Source organism: Tiliqua scincoides, chromosome 6 (genome assembly GCF_035046505.1).
Source record: "Tiliqua scincoides isolate rTilSci1 chromosome 6, rTilSci1.hap2, whole genome shotgun sequence".
NCBI lineage: Eukaryota > Metazoa > Chordata > Lepidosauria > Squamata > Scincidae > Tiliqua > Tiliqua scincoides.
The window spans coordinates 78623175-78648282 of record NC_089826.1 but is presented as its reverse complement, the minus strand read 5'-3'; the positions used below and the strand labels follow the sequence as shown (position 1 = coordinate 78648282).

The 25108-nt window shown below is 40.6% G+C and overlaps 1 protein-coding gene across 1 annotated transcript in view; it reads right to left on the bottom strand.

The window, feature by feature from the left end:
• ADGRA3 (adhesion G protein-coupled receptor A3) overlaps window positions 1-25108 on the bottom strand; it is a 58806-nt gene that overhangs the window by 22184 nt on the left and 11514 nt on the right. The window contains exons 2-9 of the mRNA XM_066632551.1: window positions 16877-16948; window positions 15019-15090; window positions 11881-11952; window positions 11016-11087; window positions 10456-10616; window positions 8608-8821; window positions 7708-7872; window positions 44-245 (exon numbers count right to left, since the gene is read on the bottom strand). Coding sequence (XP_066488648.1) covers window positions 44-245; window positions 7708-7872; window positions 8608-8821; window positions 10456-10616; window positions 11016-11087; window positions 11881-11952; window positions 15019-15090; window positions 16877-16948 — 1030 coding nt within the window. The remainder of the gene's footprint in view (window positions 1-43; window positions 246-7707; window positions 7873-8607; window positions 8822-10455; window positions 10617-11015; window positions 11088-11880; window positions 11953-15018; window positions 15091-16876; window positions 16949-25108) is intronic.

Below are 25108 nucleotides of genomic sequence, written 5' to 3'. Positions count from 1 at the left end.
TATATAGAATTTAGAAGAAGGGGAGAAAATAAGCATGAGTAACCTGATTGAACATATACAGGACTCGAGTGGCATCGTTTGCATATTGGCACCGGGAGTAATCCTCTTCAGCCCAAAATCCTCCCCTGTCACATCTACGCCAAGCTCTCTTCTCATCCTGCAAGTTGCCAGTATATACTCCGCTGCCAGCTGAGTAACGAGTGCACAGCAGGTATGCAGTAATGCCTGCCAATGTTCGAGGCCACCTAAAGAGTTGAAGGAACAAAGCTTAGACAAATTTGCATGGCAAGTGTGAAAAAATTAGGAAACAGAAGAATTAAAGACTACATAACCAAATGAGACTTCACCACTACATATCTATGAATTGGGGAAAAGGTCACCTTGGCTAGTCTTCAGCATTTTCATGCTCTCTGAATGTTAATGTTACAAGCATTTTAATCTCAGTATCCTATTGTTGAGACTTCTTCACAATTTGGCAAACTGGGAAGAAAGAATTATATACCAGATCACTTGAAGAGTCACATGTGATCATTCCCAAAGGACTCATTATTATGGGAATAATCCTAAACTCCCTTTATAAATTACAAACCATGCCGATTGTGGAAGACTGTATTAACCATCTCTATATTCTGGAAGTCAGCAATTGATGGCTACTCACCATAGGCTGCAATCCTAACCACACTTTCCTGAGAGTAAGCCCCACTGAACAAAATAGGACTTATTTCTGAGTAGACCTGGTTAGGATTGTGCCCTTAATGATTTTATCCTATTTTTCAATTGCCAAATTGAGAGACTGAGGAATGAGGATAGAGAAGTTATCTATGGCAATGGGGCTTGGTAAGCCATTTTTGAGGAGTGGAACACAGTTCATTTGCCTGCTACTCCCTTGTCAATGTGGTTCTCCAACAAGGCCAACTGCTAACAAGGGATATATACTTCTCTTGTGTCAGTTTAATAGGAAATCTTAAAACTTTATTCTTGCTGGAACCAATTCACAGAGAACAAACAAAAATGGGACTTTCAGACATTACTCAATTCAAACATCATACAGTCAGTGGGGTGACATACAAATTTTGTCTGCATAAAACAGCAAGCTGCTTTTTAAAATTGAAAGGGGGGGGTTATCCAGTTTAGGAAGACATTCCAAAGAGAGATGGTGTAATATTAATAGCAGCTAGGAAAATATGAGTACGTCACACCTGCGAACCATGGTCTTGGAGCTGAGACCTGCACCCTCAAGCACAGTCAAGAGACAACTGAGCATTGTAAGTGAAAGTGACACTAACATAGGAACTAAGGTTTCTGTGGCCAGAATTATCACATAGCGAGAGGTTTATTTCCCAAGTCTAGATTTTAACTCAGCGGTTTGCCCTATACTCTGTACAACATTGTCAAGGAACTAAAAATAGAACAAAAACTAATCTAATACTTAAGAAATACTAAAACTAACTAGAAGCAGGGATGTAAAAACTCTACTAAATGCAGAGGGAAAAAAACTGAAACAAGTATGTCTGCCAGAATTTCAACAGAACCCTAACCCTGGCCAATTGTGATCCGACTTCTGAGAAGCTCACTCCCATTTGAGTGTAGGGGTATAAATACAAGGCTATTTATAGCCAGGCTTTTCCGATCCAAGAAATCACAGCTAATCAGCTCCCTAACTGATCTGGTCCCACCCCTAATTACCTTATCACCCACCTGGTCCATCAACTTGTTGATCACTTGATCCAATTGATCCGATCAATTAGGGAGCCAATTAGCTGTGACTTCTTGGATCTGACTAGCCTGGCTAAAAATACTCTTAACTGAATGCCAGGACAAGATGAGAGCATGACAATTACAACAAGGAGAAACAAAATTACATGTTAATATAGAATTTATATAGTTCCTTTGAATTTACACTGACATGTAGAGTCTCATTTTTAGTGTGTCCCAGATGTTATCTTATTCCTCTCATCTTTGCTATAAGGTAGTACATATGAAATCAGATATCGTACCAATTCAAGTCAGAACAATCACTGTACTTGTGAAGCAAAGAAGCAAACACTTGACTTCTCACACAATTGGAACAAACTATATTATTGGAGAGACTTTCAAGAACTTAAGAACCATATGAAAAATATTTTTAATCTCTCAAATACTACAGTGTAGAAACATAACTAAATAACTTGAAGAAATGGTTTATATTTCCACTCACATGTTTTTGTTTAAGAAAAAAGGGTACAGAGGCAATCAAAGTCTAAGTTTTAATTCTGAGATCTTTGCTTCAGAAAGAAATATTGAAGACCACAATCTTATGCATTCTTATTTGGCTGAAATTCCTGTACCTTGCTGGCATTGTGCACCCTTGTGAGGATATGGAACCAGCTTATTCCTTTCTTTTGCAAATCACTTTGAAACTCATTGTTTAAAAGAGGTATATAAATAAACTGAAGAAATAAACTGTGATTTCTATCTGTAACATGCATAGGATTGTGCAGCAAGTCAATACAACCTCACAGAAAGGCAGCAGTACTTTTTTGCATATATTTTATTATTTAGAAGGCTGAAAATGAATAAAATTGTTTTATGAAAAACCACCATATCATTGTTAGCAATCATGATAATAAGTGCCCTGCTAGAAAGTGACAAACTTACACTGACAGACCCTGGACCTCCATTTACCAGAATTCTTAATGTTCTTTAACTGTTTACAGGAATATCCTGAACGAACTAAAATCCTAAAATAGTTTTTCAGAACTGGTTTGCTATTTTACATTTTTGCTGCAATAAGAAATAGCTGATTTTGTTTGCATATAAGGCACTAAATAATAGGCCATTGTAGAGAAGTGTAATGCTGAGTAAATACTGAACTAGGCTTTTTGACACTGCAAGGGGCAATCAGACTAAAATGAATAAAGTACTTCTAATGTATATATCCTCCTTTCTTTGCCTGAATATACCATTTTGTCCCTGGATAAGTGATGCATTTTAGTTCTACCATTTCAATACGAAATGGCTTCTAAGCAAAAACAAAATAGACACTTCCAGCTATGCTCTAGCCATCCAAACTAAGAATAATAAAAGTGAATGTTCCTAGGTGCATTTACAGCCATCTGCTCAAAATAATTTCCTTTACAAGTCAAAGCCTGATTTCCATATGGTCTCAAAAGGTGAAAAATAACTCTTTAATTGCTCTTTACTACAGATAGAAGCCTTTTGCAGTAAACCCAACTCTAGCGAACCCCCGATAAAATGAACATTTCCAGAAATTACATTTGCTTCCAATGAATTCCAGAGGGGCAAAATCCTATTACACTGAACAATCACAGAGTTGCACAGGTTAATTTAATAGAGAACACTTGAAAATAAGCCTTTACCATCTGTTTTTACCTCTAATTGCAGGTTCAAAAATGAGCACTTCACAATTGTATTTAAAAAGTGATATTTGCTATGCAGGTTTGCCCAGCAACATCATCTGAAATGGTTTTATAGTCTACATTCTCTGAACTCAAGATAGCAATCACTACAAATGAAGAAAACTGCACCAGGTTAAGAACAAAGCTAATGGAAAAGGGCAAATAGGGCAGGGATCCAAGCAACTACCCAGGCAACAGTGGCTTGGGCATGCCCAGTGGAAAATTAAGGCCTTTTCCTCTTTGAATGGCAGTCTAACATGCTATATAACAAACTGTTTTGGAAACACTTCTCAATTTTCACTGAGGTTGGAATGCAACATAGCAGGGGTGTGTGGTGCTCTAGAAACTAACAGTTCAATCCTGAGCTGCCCAGAGTGTGGGGCTACAGCAGTGCAAAAAATGGCTGCCGCTGCAAACTGCATGCTCCAGGCAGCCGCCGCTTCCCCCAGGTAAACTGAGTAGCCCTGCAATGGGGCTACTTGATTCTATGGCGACCCAAAGATCAGCATAGAATCAAGAGACTCCATGTCGGGCGGCCAGCCCATCACAGAGGCTCTGGATTCGTTGGAGTGAAGCTCCACCGGTCCTGCCTCCCTCCCACCCCACTCCGTCCCCCGGCACGCTTCCTCCCCACCCTCTCCCCGCCTCTTCCTGCTCCGGAATGCCTTCCACTCCCCGACGCCCCCACCTACCTCTCCGCTGCTCGGCGGTCCGTGCAACCACCAAGCCTCAAAGCTCCTGCGCTCCACCAGTGCTAGCCCAGCACCGGCAGAGCATTGGTACTAGGGCCTGCAAACGTGCCTTACAGAGTGTCTGTGACTGTTTGCACCAGTGGCAAGTAAGCAAGCACTCCTTAGGATTGGGCCCTAAGAGAATAAATCTCTCTGGAGCACATGGGATTAGTAACATAGGCCTTAGGACACCAGATTTGTTAAGACAGACTACCAATATGACTCCTATTTTGTATTCTCAGTGTTCTTCAACCTTGGGATTGGGTCCCCAATGGTGTTGTGTGTTTACAACAACTTATAGGAATTGAAAGGTTGAAGACCTGTGGCGTAGAGTAGGGGGTCTCCAAACCCCGGCCCGAAGGTCAGATGCTGCCCACAGCGAGCCTCTATCTGGCCCGTGGCCAGTCAATTTTCCCCCGAAAGCCTCTGGCCTATTCAACTGAACATGACCAGAGCTGTGCTCTGGTTGCATCTGGAGGGTGTTCTGAGGGCCAGAGAGGTTGAATGAATGAGCCCATTCATTCATTCAAGTTCCATCTGTAATGTATTTATTTAAATTTTATATTTGAATTTCTTTTCCGGCCCTCAACACAGCATCAGATATTTGATGCAGCCCTCTTGCCAAAAAATTTGGTGACCCCTGGACTAGACATCCCTGGACATCACAAGGCGGGGGGGGGGGGGGGAGAAGAGATTGTATCCCAGTCCTGTTCAGGTTCTTAGTGATCATGCTTTTCACTAGCGCCAGGCTTCACGGCAACTTTTTCTGCACTCTCTAGCAAGAATATTTGGTTACAATGAACAATGCCGTTATGGTATTATGAGGACGGGGGCACAAAAAAGGTTGAAGACCACTGGTGTAAGGGAACACTTGGGAGAGACCAACAGAGAGGGCGAAGGCCAGACCATCCACAACTGCATGTGGTCCATGACAATTCTAATTTTTGCCACAGTGATCAACAAGCTCCTAAAGGTTGGGAACCACTGGCCTTAGATGTTTTACTGAACCAATTCAAGGAATTTCACTGAATGCAGTCTAAATTCAAAGACCACACAGTAAAAAAAAATTCTTTGATCACAGGTTTCTCAGACATCATGATGTGTGTGTAGCATTTTCACATGGAAATGACATCTGCATAGGAAATCATCCTGCATAAAACAAACCTGTACATGTGTGAGGGGAGTGGAGAGAAGAGGAGAAAAAGATGGAAGGGAAAGGCTACCATCAGTAGACTATGCTAATTGCTATACTTTCACTTCAAGGTATGTAATACTGGCTGAAATGACAGACAGACATTAGAAAACAGTTACACTGAAAAAATCTATTATAGCTGGCACCTACAGAGGCAATGTGCTGTTAGAGTACCAGGCCAGAATAGAAAAAGTTTAAAAAAAAGTGACCAGCGACCAGGCCAAAAGAGGAAAAGTTAAAAAAAAATGATGAGTGTATGCAAGAAATAGCAAGTTACCATAGATAATTATCAGAGGACAGAGCCTTCCAACTCTGAACAGCTTCCTTTCTCAGCTGAGCTGTTACTCAGCTCAGGCAGGCACCTCCTTAGTTCCTATAGTTACTTTCCAGGGACATTCCAGCCAAAGTTAACCTTTTATTCTACTTCCTTCTGCTGCAGCCTGGTTCTGCTTTGCAAATGCTTGCAAAGCAGGTCTGTTTTTTGAAACACCAGGATGGGACCCTCCTTCCCAGGCTACAATTCAGTGCACCATTACTTAAGAATAACACCCATGGAAAGCAGTGGGTCTACTTCTGAGTAAAAAGGGTTGCATGTTGTATGTAGAGTTTCTGGCTTAACATGCCAGACACCTTAAAGGTGTCTTTGATTCATGGTTTTCCTCATGTCCAACTTAAAGGTGGATTTGATTCATGGATCTCCTGCAGTAGTTCCCAACCTTTTTCACTTGCATATCCCTTGGCAATAATAAATTGTACCCTTCATATTAGCAAAATGTTTGTAATACAAGCCCTCATCTCCTCTCTATGAAAAGCCAGACTTCATGTATTCATCACAGTGTTTTCTCTTTTTATCTGTTTGAGGAACAGAAGACTCTGCCTTTGCACTGTTTTGCACCAGAAGTGTGCTGAGAAATTCTGGGTGATTGAAAACCAGCACAGTCAAAAAACTGAAACATAATATGGAAAGTGATCAATCACTGGTTCACAGATGAATTGATGACCAAAAACTAGCTATTGGTGGGGCTTTCACAGCCAACTAGCTACCTCCCTTCCTGCCTTACTGGTCCTTGCAAGGCATTCTGGAGCATGACCTGCCTTTTTATACCATTATTCCATTCTTTTTCAAGTATCCCTAAAGGTCCTGTTGAGTGTCCCTGGGAGTATGTGAATACCAGGTTGGGAACCACTGTTTTACTGGTATGTAGTTTACAGTGCACTTACTGTGATAGTGTTTACAAAAATGTGGTGAAGATCAGAATTTAAAAAAGAATAAAAATGTATCTTATGATCTTTTACTATGTTTTTAATAAATGAGAGACTACAGTTCTTAGGTAACAATTAGTAGTAGGTTATTTTTCAGCATCTGGCCTCGTGTAAAATCAGACAAAACTATAGTCAAGACACCCCCCTAAGTTTAACCTCCGACTTATCCAAGGGTCATAGAAAATTCCATGATTGTTGGCTCAAAACCTGCCCTAGACTTATCTGTGGGGTCGGCTTATAGGTGAGTGTCTGCGGTATATCAGTGACACATAATTTAAGAAATGGATATACGAGATTGTCTATTTCACTTGCTACTTGGGAACAAAGTTGTGTTATATTAATATACATAATATACATAATTAATATACGTATTGGTCATACTAGTTGCTTTATATACAACAGATGGAATTAACAAAAATCTTCCAAGTGAGGTTGTTTCCTTAGATCACTGGTACCCAGCCTGTGGTCCATGAACCACAGGTAGTCCGTGAGACCTTGGAAGTGGTCCACAAGGTCCACAAAGTGGTCCTTGGAAGGTGACCAACAAAGAGGGTGGAGACCGCTCACAGCAACAACGACTTGTCAGCTGTGGCTGTGAGCAGTCCATTCTCTGTCCTCTCTGATAGTCTGTAAGGGAACACTTGGGAGAGACCAACAGAGAGGGCGAAGGCCAGACCATCCACAACTGCATGTGGTCCATGACAATTCTAATTTTTGCCTCAGTGATCAACAAGCTCCTAAAGGTTGGGAACCACTGGCCTTAGATGAACTTAAAATTTTAGCCCACTCCAACATTTTCATTGAAGCTAAGACTTGACAGTGTATTCTACAGTTATACCATACTAAATAGCATCTGCTCTTCTAAATTATAGTCACAACAGTTACAGGATGTTTTGCAGCTTTGTATTTTAACTCTGTTCATTATAACCTGAAGCAATTGTGTCAGCTGCTTGTCAGCAAGCTGACCAATGAGAAACAATGGCTCTGACTTTCCTTACGTAATGCAATTGAGAATGCATTCTTTATTGCTCTGAAGGAAAACAGAATCAGAATCAAACTTGAGTTCAAAAGCAGTTTACAAGAACCATCTACATATTCTCCTTCAAAAGATGTCATCACAAACCTGAAGTCGCCTTTATTGTTGACAATCCTTTCTGGGGGACAGTACTGTGCAGAGCTATCTAATACCACAATGTCAACAGTCCTTGAATTATTCCCACGTCTTGTATGCACATAACACCCCCAATTTCCGGTTGATCCAGCTTGAATATTTGAGATGATCAGGGCGCTAAGATGAAAAAACAAGACTGACATTCAAATCTACATGAAAATATGTTCAAAGAATTGGTTTTCTTCAGAATTACTTTAACACGTGCATATGTATAAGAGGGCAGTGAACACTTTTAGACACTGAAGACATTAACAAGTGGCATTGTACTGATTACCCGCCAGCCTGTGGAGGAAGAAAGAGTGGCCTCTTCCCAAAGCAGTACAGTTATCTACTGAACATATCCTCCAAAATACTACCCACCCCACAGTTGAATAACATTGTTGTCAGTCACAGAAGTTCCATTAAGCTTTGCCAGTCAACTCTTCTCGTCCAAGTCTCTTTTTGTTATATTCTACTCCAAGCCCAGCATCACCTTTTACAGTGGAAAATGCAAGCCACATGCAATTGATGGAGAAGACTGTGGCCACTGTACAATAGTGAACCAGTAGGTTTCTATCTTCTGAGGGAAGAAAAATTTAGCTTGAGGAATTAATTGTTAGTGAATAGCTTTGCAAAACTGTTCAGAAGTTCAGTTCAGAAAATGGGGGAAGTAAACACTACATTTTATAGCTATGGAACACGTATAATTTATAGACATGCAACTTGGAGAAATCCCCTGGATTTATCAAAATAGGCAATTTTAACAAATTCACATATTAAAAATGTTTAAAACTGTAAGCATATTGACATATTGTAAGTATATTTTACAGTGTTACCAAGCAACCAAGAGGAGGCCACAGACAAAACCCATACCTTGCAATGAGCGAGCAGCTATGGATCATGTTTTTTTTGACAAAAATGCCCTGGGATTCATTTGTTTCAACCATTTTCCCATCTTGATACCACAGAACCTGCATGTCCTGATCAATATATGAGGCCATGCACTGGAAAGGCAGACTGTCTCCTTCAAAAACAACCTGACGATGAGAAGGAGTCATATAGAAAGACGGCAATTCTAGAGGTGGACCTGTATCCATTAAGACAAAATACCACAAACAAAGGTTTAGGCAATCAATTTCTGTCACAGGGTAAATTAATATTACTGAACAAAAGGTAAAACATTTTTAAAATTATACTACCATGTCAGAAAACCAGAACATGCCATGTTATATACTACCATGACAGTATTTTCTTTCCCTTACCCACATTACTGGTAATCGAGTTTCTCTGATCCACTGAAACCTTTCAACAAGGTACTGAAGAATTACTATGCTAGCCTAGTCCCCCACTGCCAAAAAATGCTTGCCCCCCTCCAAACAACAACAACAACAACAACAACAACAAAAATAGCTAAACTTATTTAATTACTTAAGAGTACCATAAACATTTAAGACATTTTCAAAATTATGGTTAAAAGACAGAGAACACATAAAGGAACAGAAAAATTAAGCAATTTTTTTTAACATAATACAAAATGCATTTTTTTCTGCTTTAGGATCTTGGTACACTGGATAACTAATAGATTTCTTTCTACTTATGAACAGTTATCTAGTTTTCTGGATTGCACATTATTAACCTGAATGAACTGCTTAAAAGCAGATGAGATTTTTCACTATTCACAGAAGGAGTTTCTTTGTCACTTCATCTGAGATATTGTAGCTCCTTTAATCAACTCTAATAAATTTACCACTTATTAGAGCTTACTGAAAACCTCTAGACTACTCATAGTATCAGCAAACTTGTTCCTAAGTTGTTGGTTTAAACAGGAAAAACATAAAAACCTAAGAAGCTGCTTTATACTAAGCTAGACACCTGCTTCATTTAGCTAAGTACTGTCAACACTGACTGTGACAGTTGTCATTACAGTCTCCAGGGTTGAAAAGAGAAATTTTTCCCGTGTCATGGTGGGAGATGCCAGGGTTGAAACTGAGAGCTTATGCAAAGCATGTGCTCTTCCATTAATTATACTTTAATACAAGATGAATGGCTTGAAATCACACTGATGGCCTTCTAAACACTACGTTTGGATTGTTTCTTGGGGTCTTTACAATGTCTTCTTTAGTCTCTAATCTTTAGAGGGAAAAGGAAAAAAAATCTCATTAATACTACATTTGTTTTTTAAATCTGAGCACTACTGACTTATCCATTTGTAAAAAGTGCAGGCCCTAGATTTCAAAACAGAAATACATCTACCTATTCAGAGTGTTCAGTTGAAAGAATGAGAACTGCTTATGAAACACACAAGTTCATGAAAGCCAGCAAATCAAGCAACAATTCAGGGGCAATTCAGTGGGGCCCCTATATTGGGCTCCTGCTGTTAAAACAATGCAACTTCCCTGGGCCTCCCAGTGCCTTATAAGGCATTAAAAACTTCACTTTCAGTTTCACGGAGAAACCCAAAGTGACTTTTTTTTTTTACCTCCAGAATTCACTCTGAGACAGGCAGAAGCCACGGACAAATGTCTGCAGCCTCTGCTGGGCTCAGTGCACCCTCCAGCAGCAAGGGGAGCAGATCTCCTCTTGGCTCCAGAGGGTGGGGGGTTCCAGAATAGAGCCGCCACAGATACAGCGGCACGCCTATACAGAAGGTGCAGATGCCCAAGTGAATTAGTATAGAACATTCATGACAGAATCAGGATCATTTGGTCCTAATTGTCTTACCACATGTTAGAAGTTCCTGCTTGACACTCAGAACTGGTTGAGTCTGCAGAGACTTGGGGTAAGCACATCTAGTGTCACGAACAGTTATATTTCTTTCCTGCAACCACTGCTGCAGCCATAGCATATTACAATCACACAGAAGATAATCAGTCTGAAACTCCCTGCAACACACACACAAATAGAGATTTAAAACAAACAAAAAAACCCAGACATAATCCTACTGAAACCAGCATAAATTTAGAGTTCATAAATGAGTCACTTCCACGTCTGAAACTGAATCAGCCCCACTCTATATTACTGAAAATACTGTTCTGAACTATATATTTCAGTCATGTATATATGTGCACAAACATTTTACTCGAAAGATGGGGATGTTTGTCGCTGTTCTCAAATAGGAGCTATTAAAAAAATTAGTTCCTTTTTCTAGTCAGGTCTGAAGATGTATTGCTTTATACAATTTCAAATGAAAGTTAATTTGGTTTATTATACATTTAATTTTAACACCCACACCTGAAGAATTAGACTTGTAACAAAGATACCTCTCACAGATGCATACTTACAGAGACTTTAGTGAAATAAGATGATCAAATGTTCCTTGTGTAAGTGATGAGAACAAGTTTCCTGAAAGATTTCTAGGAATTCAAAAAAAGATAATTAGATATGCATAATTCTTATTTTACAAAGATGTGGAAATTGGCAAAGCTGCAGTCACATCATGGACTGCATGAAACTGTGATGCTAAACAGTAAGTGAACTACTCAGCACCCACCAGTCCATGCCTCTGCCCTCATAGGTTTCTCTCCTCTCTACAAGTTTAAACATTACTTCCAAAGTTCCACCTAGTCACAATACAATATTTCAAGTTCTACAAAAAAAAAAAAAAACTATACATCTATTCACACTGTGTGAATGATGAGGAATAAATTTATACCCAACGAAAATTTACATAACATTTGGGATTTTAAAAACAGTACTTGAGATCCCTTGCCTTAGATGTTTGAGTGTTGCAACATAGTATGCATGAATTAAAGCTCATTAAAATGTGCATGTACAGGGGAGCCTCCCTATCTGCAAATTGCATATCAGCAGTTTCTTTTATCCGCAGGCACATGTGCCCCCCCAGAACTCACCTCCGCTCTTCTGAGCCCTGCAGAGGCTGCGCGCCACAGCCCACGGCCTCTGTGGAGCTTAGAAGAGCCTATGGAGGCTAGGGGACCACAGCTTCCTTTGCCTCTGGAGGGCAGAGGGCGTCCCCATTATCCACAGTTTTGAGTATCCATAGGGAGTTCCAGAACAGAACCCCCACAGACACCACAGCATGTCTGTACTTTTTTGAGACACCCTGTACTTTATCAAAGGAATTTACAAAAATAAGAGATGACACTTGCTTAATATGTGCACCAGAAATTATAACAAAATACTTACAATCTAACAAGATTTGAAAGTCCTTTAAATATATCTGCATTCAGGCATCCTATTTGGTTATTTGTTAAATCTCTGCCAAGAGAAGAAACCCAGAAAATTCATTCATTTCACCATACAATACATACCTTGCCAAATGCTACTTTTATCTACCAGTCAAATAACTGTTGATATTCAAATAACTGTATACGTAGCAGGAGAGATGCTGAGCTGAACTGCACACTTAACTCAATGATCAAGTAACTTACCAGTGCGACATTGCACAGAAGTAAGTCCCAGTGTGTTCAGTGAGGCTTTCTTCCAAGACAGTGTGTATAGGATTTCAGTCTTATTCCAGTACATTTAATATAGCAATCAACTCTAGAAACAAGGACTCAAATTTGGGAACGTCCATACAATAATTCTAACCTATATGAAAGAGTTAAAAATACAGCGAAGCCTCGTTATTCACGAGGGTTCCATTGCTGGAACCCACGCAAATACCAAATTTTGCATGAAACCAAGTCATGTGAAATTCGGGGTCTACCAAGCTCCAGTTGTGTCCAGAGCTGTTCTGAGGCCCGTGGAGGCCACACACAGATCCTAGAAGGGCACCCCAGTTTTTGCCAGAAAACCGCAAGTGCCCTTCTAATACCTCCGGAGGTCTTTCTGAGGCCTGTTGAGGCTGCATGTAGCCTCCACAGGCCTCAGAAAGGACCTTGAAAGCCTTGGAGGCCACTGGAGCTGTAATCCAGTCATCTCCGGATGCTCTTCTGAGGCCCACAGAGGCCACGCGCAGCCTCCACAGGCCTCAGAAAGGCCTCCACAGGTCCTAGGGAGGCATTTCTGGTTTTTGGTCAAAACCAGAAGTGCCTCTCTAGGACCTCCAGAGGCCACTGTAAAGCTCTGGAGCAGCGATTTTCATCTTACGGCACACTGACAAGGCACTAAAATTTTCACAGCAAAACATCAGGTTTTTGACAACCAACAAGGCACACCATGCTACCCGTGAAGGGCTTGCATCCCCCATTGGCCCTACTAATAAAAGACCTTCCCCCAAATTCCTGTGGCCCACCTGTGGACCACTTGTGGCACACCAATGTGCCACGACACAGTGGTTGAAAATGGCTGCTCTGGAGGCTGCACATGGCCTCCATTGGCCTTAGAAGCGCCTCCAGAGGTGACTGGAGTACAGCTCCGTTGCTTCTACAGGGCTCAGGTGGGGCCAAGTCTGGCTCCATGCAGGTCCTGGGGACCTGTGTTGAGCCAGATTCATGGATAGAAATTCCGCAAATAAAGAGGCTCCACCTGTATTAATGATTCAAGAATTCAGGTTTGATGTCTTCAAAACACTACTTTCCAGAATGATTCGATAGGACACCTATTCACTAATTAAAACATGTTCATGTTGATCAAATAATTCTGATGTCATATAAAAATTTGAGCACACACAATATTATTTACATTCTCAGAGGTTTCTAGATGACTTTATTAAGAGTCTCCTTGTGGGCATCTTCAGAGGTAGAAGGTCAGGATATACTGGGATAAATTAAGCTACCACTGGCCACTCTGGTTCAAAGCCACTTCTGCCTAACTTCTGCATGTATGCAACAGGGAACAAGTGTATACACCTGTGGGGTGCGCAAAAATGGATTAATATGGAGACTAAATGCTTACAGAATTAATTCAATTTTCAGAACAAAATAAAGCTTTCATAATAGCAGCATGTGAGTTTCAAGACTGATTCTGGGGCAGTGACCAAGACTTCTTAAAAAAAACAAAACACACACAACTGCTGGGCTGGCCTCAAGTCTGACCACATCTGAACAAGCAACAGCAGCCAATTGTGACAATACCAATCTTCTTAAGGACTTCCTTATATTTACCATAATTCATATAAATCTTTAGATTGGCAAAATTGGGGTAACTGAATATGAAGCAACTGTTGAACTCCCAGTGAAAATCTGTCTGAGAATTTCACTTAACATCCAGACCACAATTTATGATCCCACTACAAAATCTTAATTTCCAAGATGACCAGGAAGCATTAAGACTGAGCACTGGGAAGCAATGATTATTGCAAGGCTCAATGGCCAAAACATGTAGCAATTGAAAGCTTATCAAGCTAAAATCAGTGTTTCTCAAAGTGTGGTCCTAGGAATCCTGGAGCTCCCCAAGACTCCTTCAGGGGCTCCAAGAGAACACATAAGTGGCTGCCATCACCCTCCTGCCCAGTTTGTGCTGGTGCTCTGGGGCTCCCCAAAACTCCTTTTACAAGTGTACAGTGATCCAGAGATCAAAAACTTTAAGAACTGCTGTGTTAGATCATTGGCTCTTCATCTAAGGATACACTGTGACATTCATTTTCTGTACAGCCTGGTATTATTGATTGTGTACAGAATAAAGTCATACATGAGAAGGCAATCTTTAAGTCATCAAAGCTTTGGATGTACATGAAAGCATTACAGTCAAAACCTTAGAAGACATAAGAAGAGTAATAACAAGACTGCATCTGATCCAATATTCCTAGTTAATGCAAGGACCCCTTGTTGAATCATTTGAAAAATTCATCTTGTCTAGCCAGATGTTCTAGAGAAAATTCATGTCCTGAGACAGCTATTTCCTATTTTGTCCTCAGCATCTGGTAAACAGAGGCACATGACTTCTTAACATGGAAGCACCACTTTTATCTACCTCCGGGAATCTGTCTAATCCATTGCACACAAAAAAAGCAAAGTTTTTATCTTGCAGAGCTAGTGATACTCTCTGTTCAAATAAATGTAAACATTTCCCTTTAGTGGAGGAGAGGAGCAAGTGGAAGACAAATGCATGAGCCCAACTCCTATCTCTCGCTGAGTATCAGTTAGACAAGTTAGCAGTCATCACAGCCCCAAAAGATCCAAGTTATTCAGTTTACCTTCAATAACCATAATGCTCCATAAGAGTTTTGATTTTAGTTGTCCTTTTTTATACATTCTTCAGATCAAACAGAACACAACATACATTTAAACCACAGCTATAAAGCTCTGAAAAGTAAGTGGCCTCATGCCTATCTCTTAAAAGCTTTTTAAAGAAATCAGAGAGGCTCTAGTTCATATTATATTTCAACTATTGCTTCCTTACATTCTACTTAATTCCAAGGTAACAAATATAAATACTTACAGTTTTTTTAAAGATGATAGTCCTCCAAAAGCTCCTGGATCTATAGCACTAATGAGATTATTCCTAAGGTCCCTGATAAAGAAAGTTATAAAAAAGTTTATTATGAAAAGTTTTCATGACTGAAACTAGATAACCTCTTTATATAATTGAGGGGGGGGGAATCTAATTCTTAATCCTTTCTTAAGAAAAATGGGACAAGCATGATCCCTCTCCCAACTGATTTTCAGCCTGGATTACCCATGTAACTAGTGCTAACATTTCCTGCATTACAATGATTTATAGTTACAGGATTCTAAAACTGAACCAAGTTGGAGACATATAGAACTAAAAAAAACAAGGAATGCAACCCTAACCAGTGTGGTGCAGTGCCCATGTGGGGATCTGTACGCAACACAACAAAACCCTGTACCCCATCGTCACTGCACCCCAATACACACCCAGTTACAGCAGCAACATTATGTTTGACACCCCTGGTCAAAACTGGCTGAAATCCTCTTAATGTCTACATGAGTAGTCTCCAAACTGGAACTGAGTTCTGGACAACCCTTCCCTGGCATGAATGGAGACTCCTCAAAACTTAACTAGCAAGATACTGCAATATGAAGATAACTTTAAGTTACTACGTTGCATGAAAATTCAGAAGGAAGAACTGTATTAGCAACACCCAAAGCTCTACTCCAAAATATATGAAGCAACATTGTGGGTCTAGTTCCTTGCTTCCTTCAGCAATAATTAAAAAATAATAATTCTTTAAGGTCAGAAGTTACTTGAATCTTGGTATTTGACATAAATGCTTTAGGCTAGCCTTGACCTTTCATGGCTCATTAATCAAAGTTCATCTGCTTACTAAGGTGACCTCTGCAGTTATTAAAAGAGAAAGCCTACTTGTGGCAGCCAAAACAGCAGTCCAAGAAAAGTGGGATGGGGGAAATCTCCATTTGTATGCCAAGTAAATTGAGCTGTTAAAACATACATTTTTCACCTTCTATTTTGTTTTGCTTTCTTTCTTCCATCTTTTAACAAAGAACATAATCTTTTCAGTACTGGATTAAGATGTGTCCCATTAAAAACTCCTGTGCTATGACACCATGTAGAAAAAAAAAGTGGGGATCAAGAACAGGAGAAAGAGTGCAGCCCTAGAGAGGACCCAGGGAGGTAATGGCAAATACCAGAGGCAGAGTGACTCATTTGAGAAGGTGAGGAGAAATCTTCCCTAGGCTCAGAAGTCACCCAACTAGTCACTCAACTAGATTTCCTAGAAGACAAGTCTCCTACTGTGCCTACTAGCAGCACAGACAGGCAATCCTATCATCGCGGACATGAACACCAGCAGTAATGCAAGCTAGTTTTAACAGCAGAGAAGAAAGCATATGATAACCTAATAGGGTGCTAAGGCTGCAACACTATTTGCATTTACATGAGAGTAAATAACTTTATTAACAGTATTTATTAACAGTATTTATATACCGCTTTTCAACTAAAAGTTCACAAAGCGGTTTACAGAGAAAAATCAAATAACCAAATGGCTCCCTGTCCCAAAAGGGCTCACAATCTAAAAATATGCAAAGGAATACCAGCAGACAGCCACTAACTTCTGTGAACAAACATTCATAGGAAAGGCTAAAAGATGCTCAGGTGGGGTTATGAATATTCGGTGGCACTGAAATAGCTTCCTTTTTTCTCAAGTACATTATCTTCTGAAGCAGTTGGTTTTGTATAATTTGAAGAACAGGAAAGACATTCAGTTAAATATACTAACTGCTGGATCATCTCAATATTTTTTAAACAAATACAGTTAAAGAAAGGCTACAGATTTTGCCTATTATGATACCTAAATATATAGAGTTAAAGAACTTACAATCGTTCAAGAAGGCTTAACCCAGCAAAGGAACCATTCTTCAATTCTGTTATCTTATTGCTGCTCAGAATCCTATAAAATAAACAGAAAAATTACGAGATTCATAAAGAACTCTTCATAAAAACTGCAGTGACGCTGGGGCAAAAGCTTTCTATTATCACCTGCTTTTTAAATTGGCGTTATATGAGGAGATAGAACAGCATAAAAAGAATATAAATAGTGGGACCAAAAACTAAACTGTAGTATCAGCAAGTAACAGATTTAAGATTGCTTCACCAATTCCTCACCGAGTGACATAGCAGTTGTTCTGTAGCTAAAAGGTTGCTCACTCTCTTGCTACAGCCATGTGCATTTTTAAGTCAAAGTCAAAATGCATTGTTAAGTAATAAGGTGATGGAAGGACAGCGTGACATGGTTACAGCAGCTATAGCCAAATCTTTATCTAAAAAACTGTCTTAGTCAGTGCATCTAGCAACAACTGTGACTTTGTCTCACGGCATCAATTTTCAAACTGATGATCTGGGAGCACATTTCTAGTCAATGAGGAGAAAGTAGTCATTGAGACTCCTACTACTTTTTGCCCCAGTTCAATCAACAAGTCATGTTAACACCTACCATTCCTTGATCCTTTTCACTATGTGAAAATGGTTTTCTGTAACAAGATGGCAATCCTGGCACTTCTTGTAACAGGATTCTTAAGAGGTTGAGGACTCAACCAAAATGAATATTCTTACCCTTTAGGTTTTTTTGGTGGGGGGTTTGTTTTTTTAAAAAAGCTTTTTGTTTTCACCCCCTCCCCACCAAATAGCCACCTGGAGAACTGTATAGTTCCTAGTACTGTATACACCTAGTAATGTATAAAACTTTAGCTGACAAATTTCCACATACAGTCAAGTATAAACAATTAAGAAAATCTGGTTCTGTCAAAGTGAAATACTGCTAAACACGCACAGGGGACCCTCCATATCTGTAGATTCAACTATCTGTGGATACAGATGGTCCACATGGGTACTTCTGGAGGCACTTCGCAATTACTGTCCTTACCTGGTGCCTCCAGAGGCCTCTCCTTGGTCACACAGGCATCAGAATAGCTGCAGAAAGCCTCTGGAAGCTACTTCCAGTTTTCAGAGTCAACTTCTGCAGAAGCCTGTGGAAGCTCCTTCCAGTTTTCAGAGTCAACTTCTGGTCTGAGGTTTCCAGAGGCTACTGAAGGCCATTCTGAGGCCCACAGAGGCCAATGAAGTGTTTCAACAGCCCAGTCAATCCAGGAAAGGTCTCTGGAGGCTCCAGGTAATAATTGTGAGAGCCTCAGGAGTGGATGACAGCATATGCAGAATTTCTTATCTGCGGGGAAGGGGGTCTGGAACCCCTATGGATAAGGAGAACCCACTGTATATAGCACAGTTCAGATGTTCAAGAGTTTCTAAGGGAAGATGCACAGAACAGAAAAAGAGCACAAGTCCTACATGTAGGGTTATCTCAGGTTCAACTTATGGCATCTCCTGTTAAAGGACCATAATACTGTGGTTATCCAATAATACCTTATTTAAGTGTAACTAATTACATCCTAAGATTAAAAACTTTAAAATCGCAGAAATGACAAACAAAGCTTGCTAAATAAGTGTAAGCTCAAAATATTCTGGGTGAGGAGGACACAAAAATAATAAGACAATGATTTAAACCAGAGGTGTCAAACATAAGGCCATAAGCTCTTCATCCAGCCTGTGTGGAAATTGGATCTCCCAGTGCCATCATCAGTTGCTTTCAGTTGCTGAACTGCAAAATGATGCTTCAGCAGAAACAACACTGCTGAAAGGGGATTCCTGGGTGAGCCCAATTATCACACAACATTTGACTGAGATGTTACTGCTGAAAGGATGGCCCACATGATAATTGAATTATCCCAGCACCACTCTTCCATCAGTGCTGTTTCTGCCAGGACACTGGGAGGGAAAGACAGAAGGAGGCCTCAGGAGGCAAGGAACAGTACAAGGAAAAGGGACAGAACAAAGACGGGTGAGAAAGGGAGAGCTGCCAAGGTGTGAGCTGCCCTTTCAGCATGGCTACTTCTGCCAAGACATTACTTTGAAAAGTACCTCTCAGCTGCAAAGTGATGACTCAGCAGAAGAAGCGCTGCTGAAGGGCAGCCCGTATGATAATTGGGCTCATCCATATCTTGAAAATATGGTCAAGATAGTATAATTTCTCTTCTGTCATTAGCAACTAATGAGTTACTAAGTAAGAACAAAGTGCTTATTTCTGGTCATCATCTGTTTAATGTCGTCACTTCTGGCCCTTAGCAGGCAGGCACCATGAATGCTATTTGACCTGCTGTATGAAACAAGTTTGACACGCTTGATTTAACCAATTAACAACAAATGATGGAAGATAAAAGCAGAATCAGCTAAAAAACAAAGTGCAGGATTTTCCAAAACACAATCTAAAGAAAGATTCAAAATAATGCAAGTCCAAACTACTAACATACCAATTTAAGTATAGAGAGAAAATATTATGTATGTGGATTGCAAATCGACCAGCAGAATAGATACCTTAATTAATCCAGCTCTTTGTGAAAGGGAGCTGAATATTTGTTGTCATGTATCATGGAGCAAAACACATGTAGTAATACTTCAGTTGCTACTGAACAAAAATTGGAAATATTTTGAACGTAATGGAACAGAAATAACAGTTCAAATGCAGACACCTCAGAATACATATTCACAGGCAAAATATTTCACTATAACATGGAAGTCATTTGATTTAGCATTTTCCCTCACATGCTGCTGTTTGGCAATAAAGGTTTAATACTATTACAGTTCACCTGGATTGCAAAAATCTAAAATATTTCATCACTTTTAAAAAAAGCATTACAAATGCATAGGATGTAGCTATAAATCTGATAACTTAGTCTCACATACTTTCTGCTTCACTAGTGGGAAACTACTTATTTTTACATAGGATATGCATAACAGCCTTTAACGACCAAAGTTAGCAATATTAAAGGGTCATTTAGATCCAACCATAGGCTGGCATTACAAGCAAGTGCAGGCACAAGTCTGGGAAACAAGAACAGTTCTTCCTCTTGCGCACACTAATTATATACCTTACTTTTGGGTTCTCAGGAAAACATAGCCTGCAATTTTCTCTGAATCTAGCAAGCAAAAGTGTGTGGGCATCAGTATGTCTACAAACCAGGCTTACATACCATGTCTATACCAACTCTCGGGTCCTCTCAGTATTTCTGCCAAAATTCTGAGCTGATTATATGTTTCTTTCTACTTGTTATTGTATTATTCAGTCATTCAGACTGGTCTAAATTAAAACATAATATACAAAGCTGCAATGAGTGCCTTTGTGGACAGAAATATGGGAAATACACATTTTAAAATATATTGTTTTATTGGTAAAAATAATTTCAACCAATTAAAAGGAGGTTGAAAGGGAGGGTAAAAAGAGTCCAATCTCTCCAGAGTGCATGGAGGCTGCTTAAAACAACAGTAATAGAGGCCCAGCAGAGGTGTATACCGCAAAGAAAGAAGGGTTCCACTAAATCCAGGAGGGTGCCCGCATGGCTAACCAGCCAAGTTAGAGAGGCTGTGAAGGGCAAGGAAGCTTCCTTCCATAAATGGAAGTCTTGCCCTAATGAGGAGAGTAAAAAGGAACATAAACTGTGGCAAAAGAAATGTAAGAAGGTGATACGGGAGGCCAAGCGAGACTATGAGGAACGCATGGCCAGCAACATTAAGGGGAATAATAAAAGCTTCTTCAGATATGTTAGAAGCAGGAAACCCGCCAGAGAAGTGGTTGGCCCTCTAGATGGTGAGGGAGGGAAAGGGGAGATAAAAGGAGACTTAGAGATGGCAGAGAAATCGAATGAGTTCTTTGCATCTGTCTTCACGGCAGAAGACCTCGGGCAGATCGGCCCCTCCTAACCGAGGAGTTAAGTCAGATAGAGGTTAAAAGAGAAGATGTTTCAGACCTCATTGATAAATTAAAGATCAGTAAGTCACTGGGCCCTGATGGCATCCACCCAAGAGTTATTAAGGAATTGAAGAATGAAGTTGCAGATCTCTTGACCAAGGTATGCAACTTGTCCCTCAAAACGGCCATGGTGCCAGAAGATTGGAGGATAGCAAATGTCACGCCTATTTTTAAAAAGGGAAAGAGGGGGGACCCGGGAAACTATAGGCCGGTCAGCCTAACATCTACACCGGGTAAGATGGTGGAATGCCTCATCAAAGATAGGATCTCAAAACACATAGATGAACAGGCCTTGCTGAGGGAGAGTCAGCATGGCTTCTGTAAGGGTACGTCTTGCCTCACGAACCTTATAGAATTCTTTGAAAAGGTCAACAGGCATGTGGATGTGGGAGAACCCGTGGACATTATATATCTGGACTTTCAGAAGGCGTTTGACACGGTCCCTCACCAAAGGCTACTGAAAAAACTCCACAGTCAGAGAATTAGAGGACAGATCCTCTCATGGATTGAGAACTGGTTGGAGGCCAGGAAGCAGAGAGTGGGTGTCAATGGGCAATTTTCACAATGGAGAGAGGTGAGAAGCGGTGTGCCCCAAGGATCTGTCCTGGGACCGGTGCTCTTCAACCTCTTCATAAATGACCTGGAAACAGGGTTGAGCAGTGAAGTGGCTAAGTTCGCAGACGACACCAAACTTTTCCGAGTGGTGAAGACCAGAAGTGATTGTGAGGAGCTCCAGAAGGATCTCTCCAGACTGGCAGAACGGGCAGCAAAATGGCAGATGCGCTTCAATGTCAGTAAGTGTAAAGTCATGCACATTTGGGCAAAAAATCAAAACTTTAGATATAGGCTGATGGGTTCTGAGCTGTCTGTGACAGATCAGGAGAGAGATCTTGGGGTGGTGGTGGACAGGTAGATGAAAGTGTCGACCCAATGTGCGGCGGCAGTGAAGAAGGCCAATTCTATGCTTGGGATCATTAGGAAGAGTATTGAGAACAAAACAGATAATATTATAATGCCGTTGTACAAATCTATGGTAAGGCCACACCTGGAGTATTGTGTCCGGTTCTGGTCGCCACATCTCAAAAAAGACATAGTGGAAATGGAAAAGGTGCAAAGGAGAGCGACTAAGATGATTACGGGGCTGGGGCACCTTCCTTATGAGGAAAGGCTACGGCGTTTGGACCTCTTCAGCCTAGAAAAGAGACGCCTGAGGGGGGACATGATTGAGACATACAAAATTATGCAGGGGATGGACAGAGTGGATAGGGAGATGCTCTTTACACTCTCACATAATACCAGAACCAGGGGACATCCACTAAAATTGAGTGTTGGGAGGGTTAGGACAGACAAAAGAAAATATTTCTTTACCCAGCATGTGGTCGGTCTGTGGAACTCCTTGCCACAGGATGTGGTGCTGGCATCTAGCCTAGACGCCTTTAAAAGGGGATTGGACAAGTTTCTGGAGGAAAAATCCATTATGGGGTACAAGCCATGATGTGTATGCGCAACCTCCTGATTTTAGAAATGGGTTATGTCAGAATGCCAGATGCAAGGGAGGGCACCAGGATGAGGTCTCTTGTTATCTGGTACGCTTCCTGGGGCATTTGGTGGGCCGCTGTGAGATACAGGAAGCTGGACTAGATGGGCCTTTGGCCTGATCCAGTGGGGCTGTTCTTATGTTAATTTCATTATTGTTGTCAGGCTGTGACCAATCCAAGAAATGGAAAATTACACTGTACTTTTGGGTGCTTTTTTTGGAAAAGAAATGAGTTACTACTAGCCACAATCCAAATTATCATTAAATAATTTTTCATTCATTCTCCACCATTCCATCTAACAGGTCTACAAGGTAAGAAAGCGTAACACTTTACATTCATAAAAGCTATACTGTATCAGAAAAATCAACAAGTCCAAAGGGGTTTTAGACCTACTTTTCTTGAACAGCAGCCCTTTCTCCATACTATGTGGCAAACTGAAAAGAAGTTTATGATCTGCCATGTGGACAGTTGTCCAAAAGGGGAGGGGGAGAAAGGGTGAAAAAATTCCACATGACTAGCATAGGTCTCTTGTGTGAGCTGAACTAATTATTTGGACATTGGCCATTATTAACACTAAAGAGAACATCCTATATTAGTATGAAAGGGTATCCCCTCAAAGGATAAGCTGCCATCTGTATCATCATAAGAGATCTTTCCTACTGAAAACAGTGACCACATGGAAAGCCTTCTGAAGCATAAATATTTTTCTGGGGAAAATTCCAGGGAAAACTGTAAAAGCTTACCACACTCGGCAAAGTAAAACTCTCACAGACTTGCACAGTACCAACTTTAAACACCATCTGCAGAAGTTGTACTGAATAAACTGATCCAAGACCATATCCTATTAACATATTTCTGTATAAATATATATTTAAAAAGCATTATACACGCCTGTCTTGTTGAACGCTTCATCTTCTACTGACTTAACTTGTCCCAAAAAACCAAATACCACCCAGGAAAAAAGCAAGGTAGCAAGAAAATAGATATGATTTTAATGAGACCCATGACAAGAGGCTCTTTTTTTAATCCTCTGCATTTCATGGCTTGACTAAAGCAGCAGCTTCATACCAGCAGGTTTACACCAAATATCGACATACAAACAACCCTTAAAATGCGAGAATCAAATCACCGCAGACACTTGCCTATAAGTCGACCCCACAGATAAGTCGAGGGCAGGTTTGGAGCCAACAATCATGGAATTTTCTATGACCCTTGATAAGTCGGGGGTTAAACTTAGGGGGGTGTCTGACTATAGATTTTACCCAGATCCTGAAAAATAACCTACCACTAATTGTTACCCAAGAACTGTAGTTTCTAATTTATTAAAAACATAATAAAAGATCATAAGATACATTTTTATTCTTTTTTAAATTCTGGTCTTCACCACCTTTTTGTAAACACTATCACAGTAAGTGCACTGTAAACAACATACCAGTAAAACAGTGGTTCCCAACCTGGTATTCACATACTCCCAGGGACACTCAACAGGATCTGTAGGGGTACTTGAAAAATAATGGAATAATGGTAGAAAAAGGCAGGTCGTGCTCCAGAATGCTTTGCAGGGCCAGCAAGGCAGGAAGGAAGGTAGCTAGTTCACTGTGAAAGCCCCACCAATAGTTAGTTTTTGGTCATCAATTCATGTATGCACCAGTGTTTGAAAACCAGCACAGTAAAAAATCTGAGACATAACATGGAAAGTGATCAATCACCCAGAATTTCTCAGCACACTTCTGATGCAAAACAGTGCAAAGGCAGAGTCTTCTGTTCTTCAAACAGATGAAAAGAGAAAACACTGTGATGAATACATGAAGTCTGGGTTTTCATATGGGGGAGATGAGGGCTTGTATTATTAATTACAAACATTTTGCTAATAGGAAGGGTACAATTTATGGAAATGGGATGCCAAGGGATATGCAACTGAAAAAGGCTGAACCATGAATCAAAAGGTATTGTGTCCAGTTCTGGTTGGCACATCTCAAAAAGGACATAGTGGAAATGGAAAAGGTGCAAAAGAGAGCAACTAAGATGATTACGGGGCTGGGGCACCTTCCATATGAGGAAAGGCTACGGCGTTTGGACCTCTTCAGCCTAGAAGCCTGAGGGGGGACATGATTGAGAGACACAAAATTATGCATGGGAAGGATAAAGTGGATACTGAGATGCTCTTTACACTCTCACATAACACCAGAACCAGGGGACATCCACTAAAATTGAGTGTTGGGAGGGTTAGGGCAGACAAAAGAAAATATTTCTTTACTCAGCATGTGGTTGGTCTGTGGAACTCCTTGTCGCTGGATGTGGTGACGGCATCTGCCCTGGATGCCTTTAAAAGGGGATTGGACAAGTTTCTGGAAGAAAAATCCATTATGGGTTACAAGCCATAATGTGTATGTGCAACCTCCTGTTTTTAGAAATGGGTTATGTCAGAATGCCAGATGCAAGGGAGGGCACCAGGATGAGGTCTCTTGTTATCTGGTGTGCTCCCTGGGGCATTTGGTGGGCCGCTGTGAGATACAGGAAGCTGGACCAGATGGGCCTATGGCTTGATCCAGTGGGGCTGTTCTTCTGTTCTTCTGTAAATCCACCTTTAAGGTGTCTGGTGTTAAGCCAGAAGCTCTACATACAACATACAACCCATAACACCTAACTGTGTGTTATTCAACATAACTGTGAACAATTCAATTCAAAGCAGAGAGATGCAGCTGCATATATT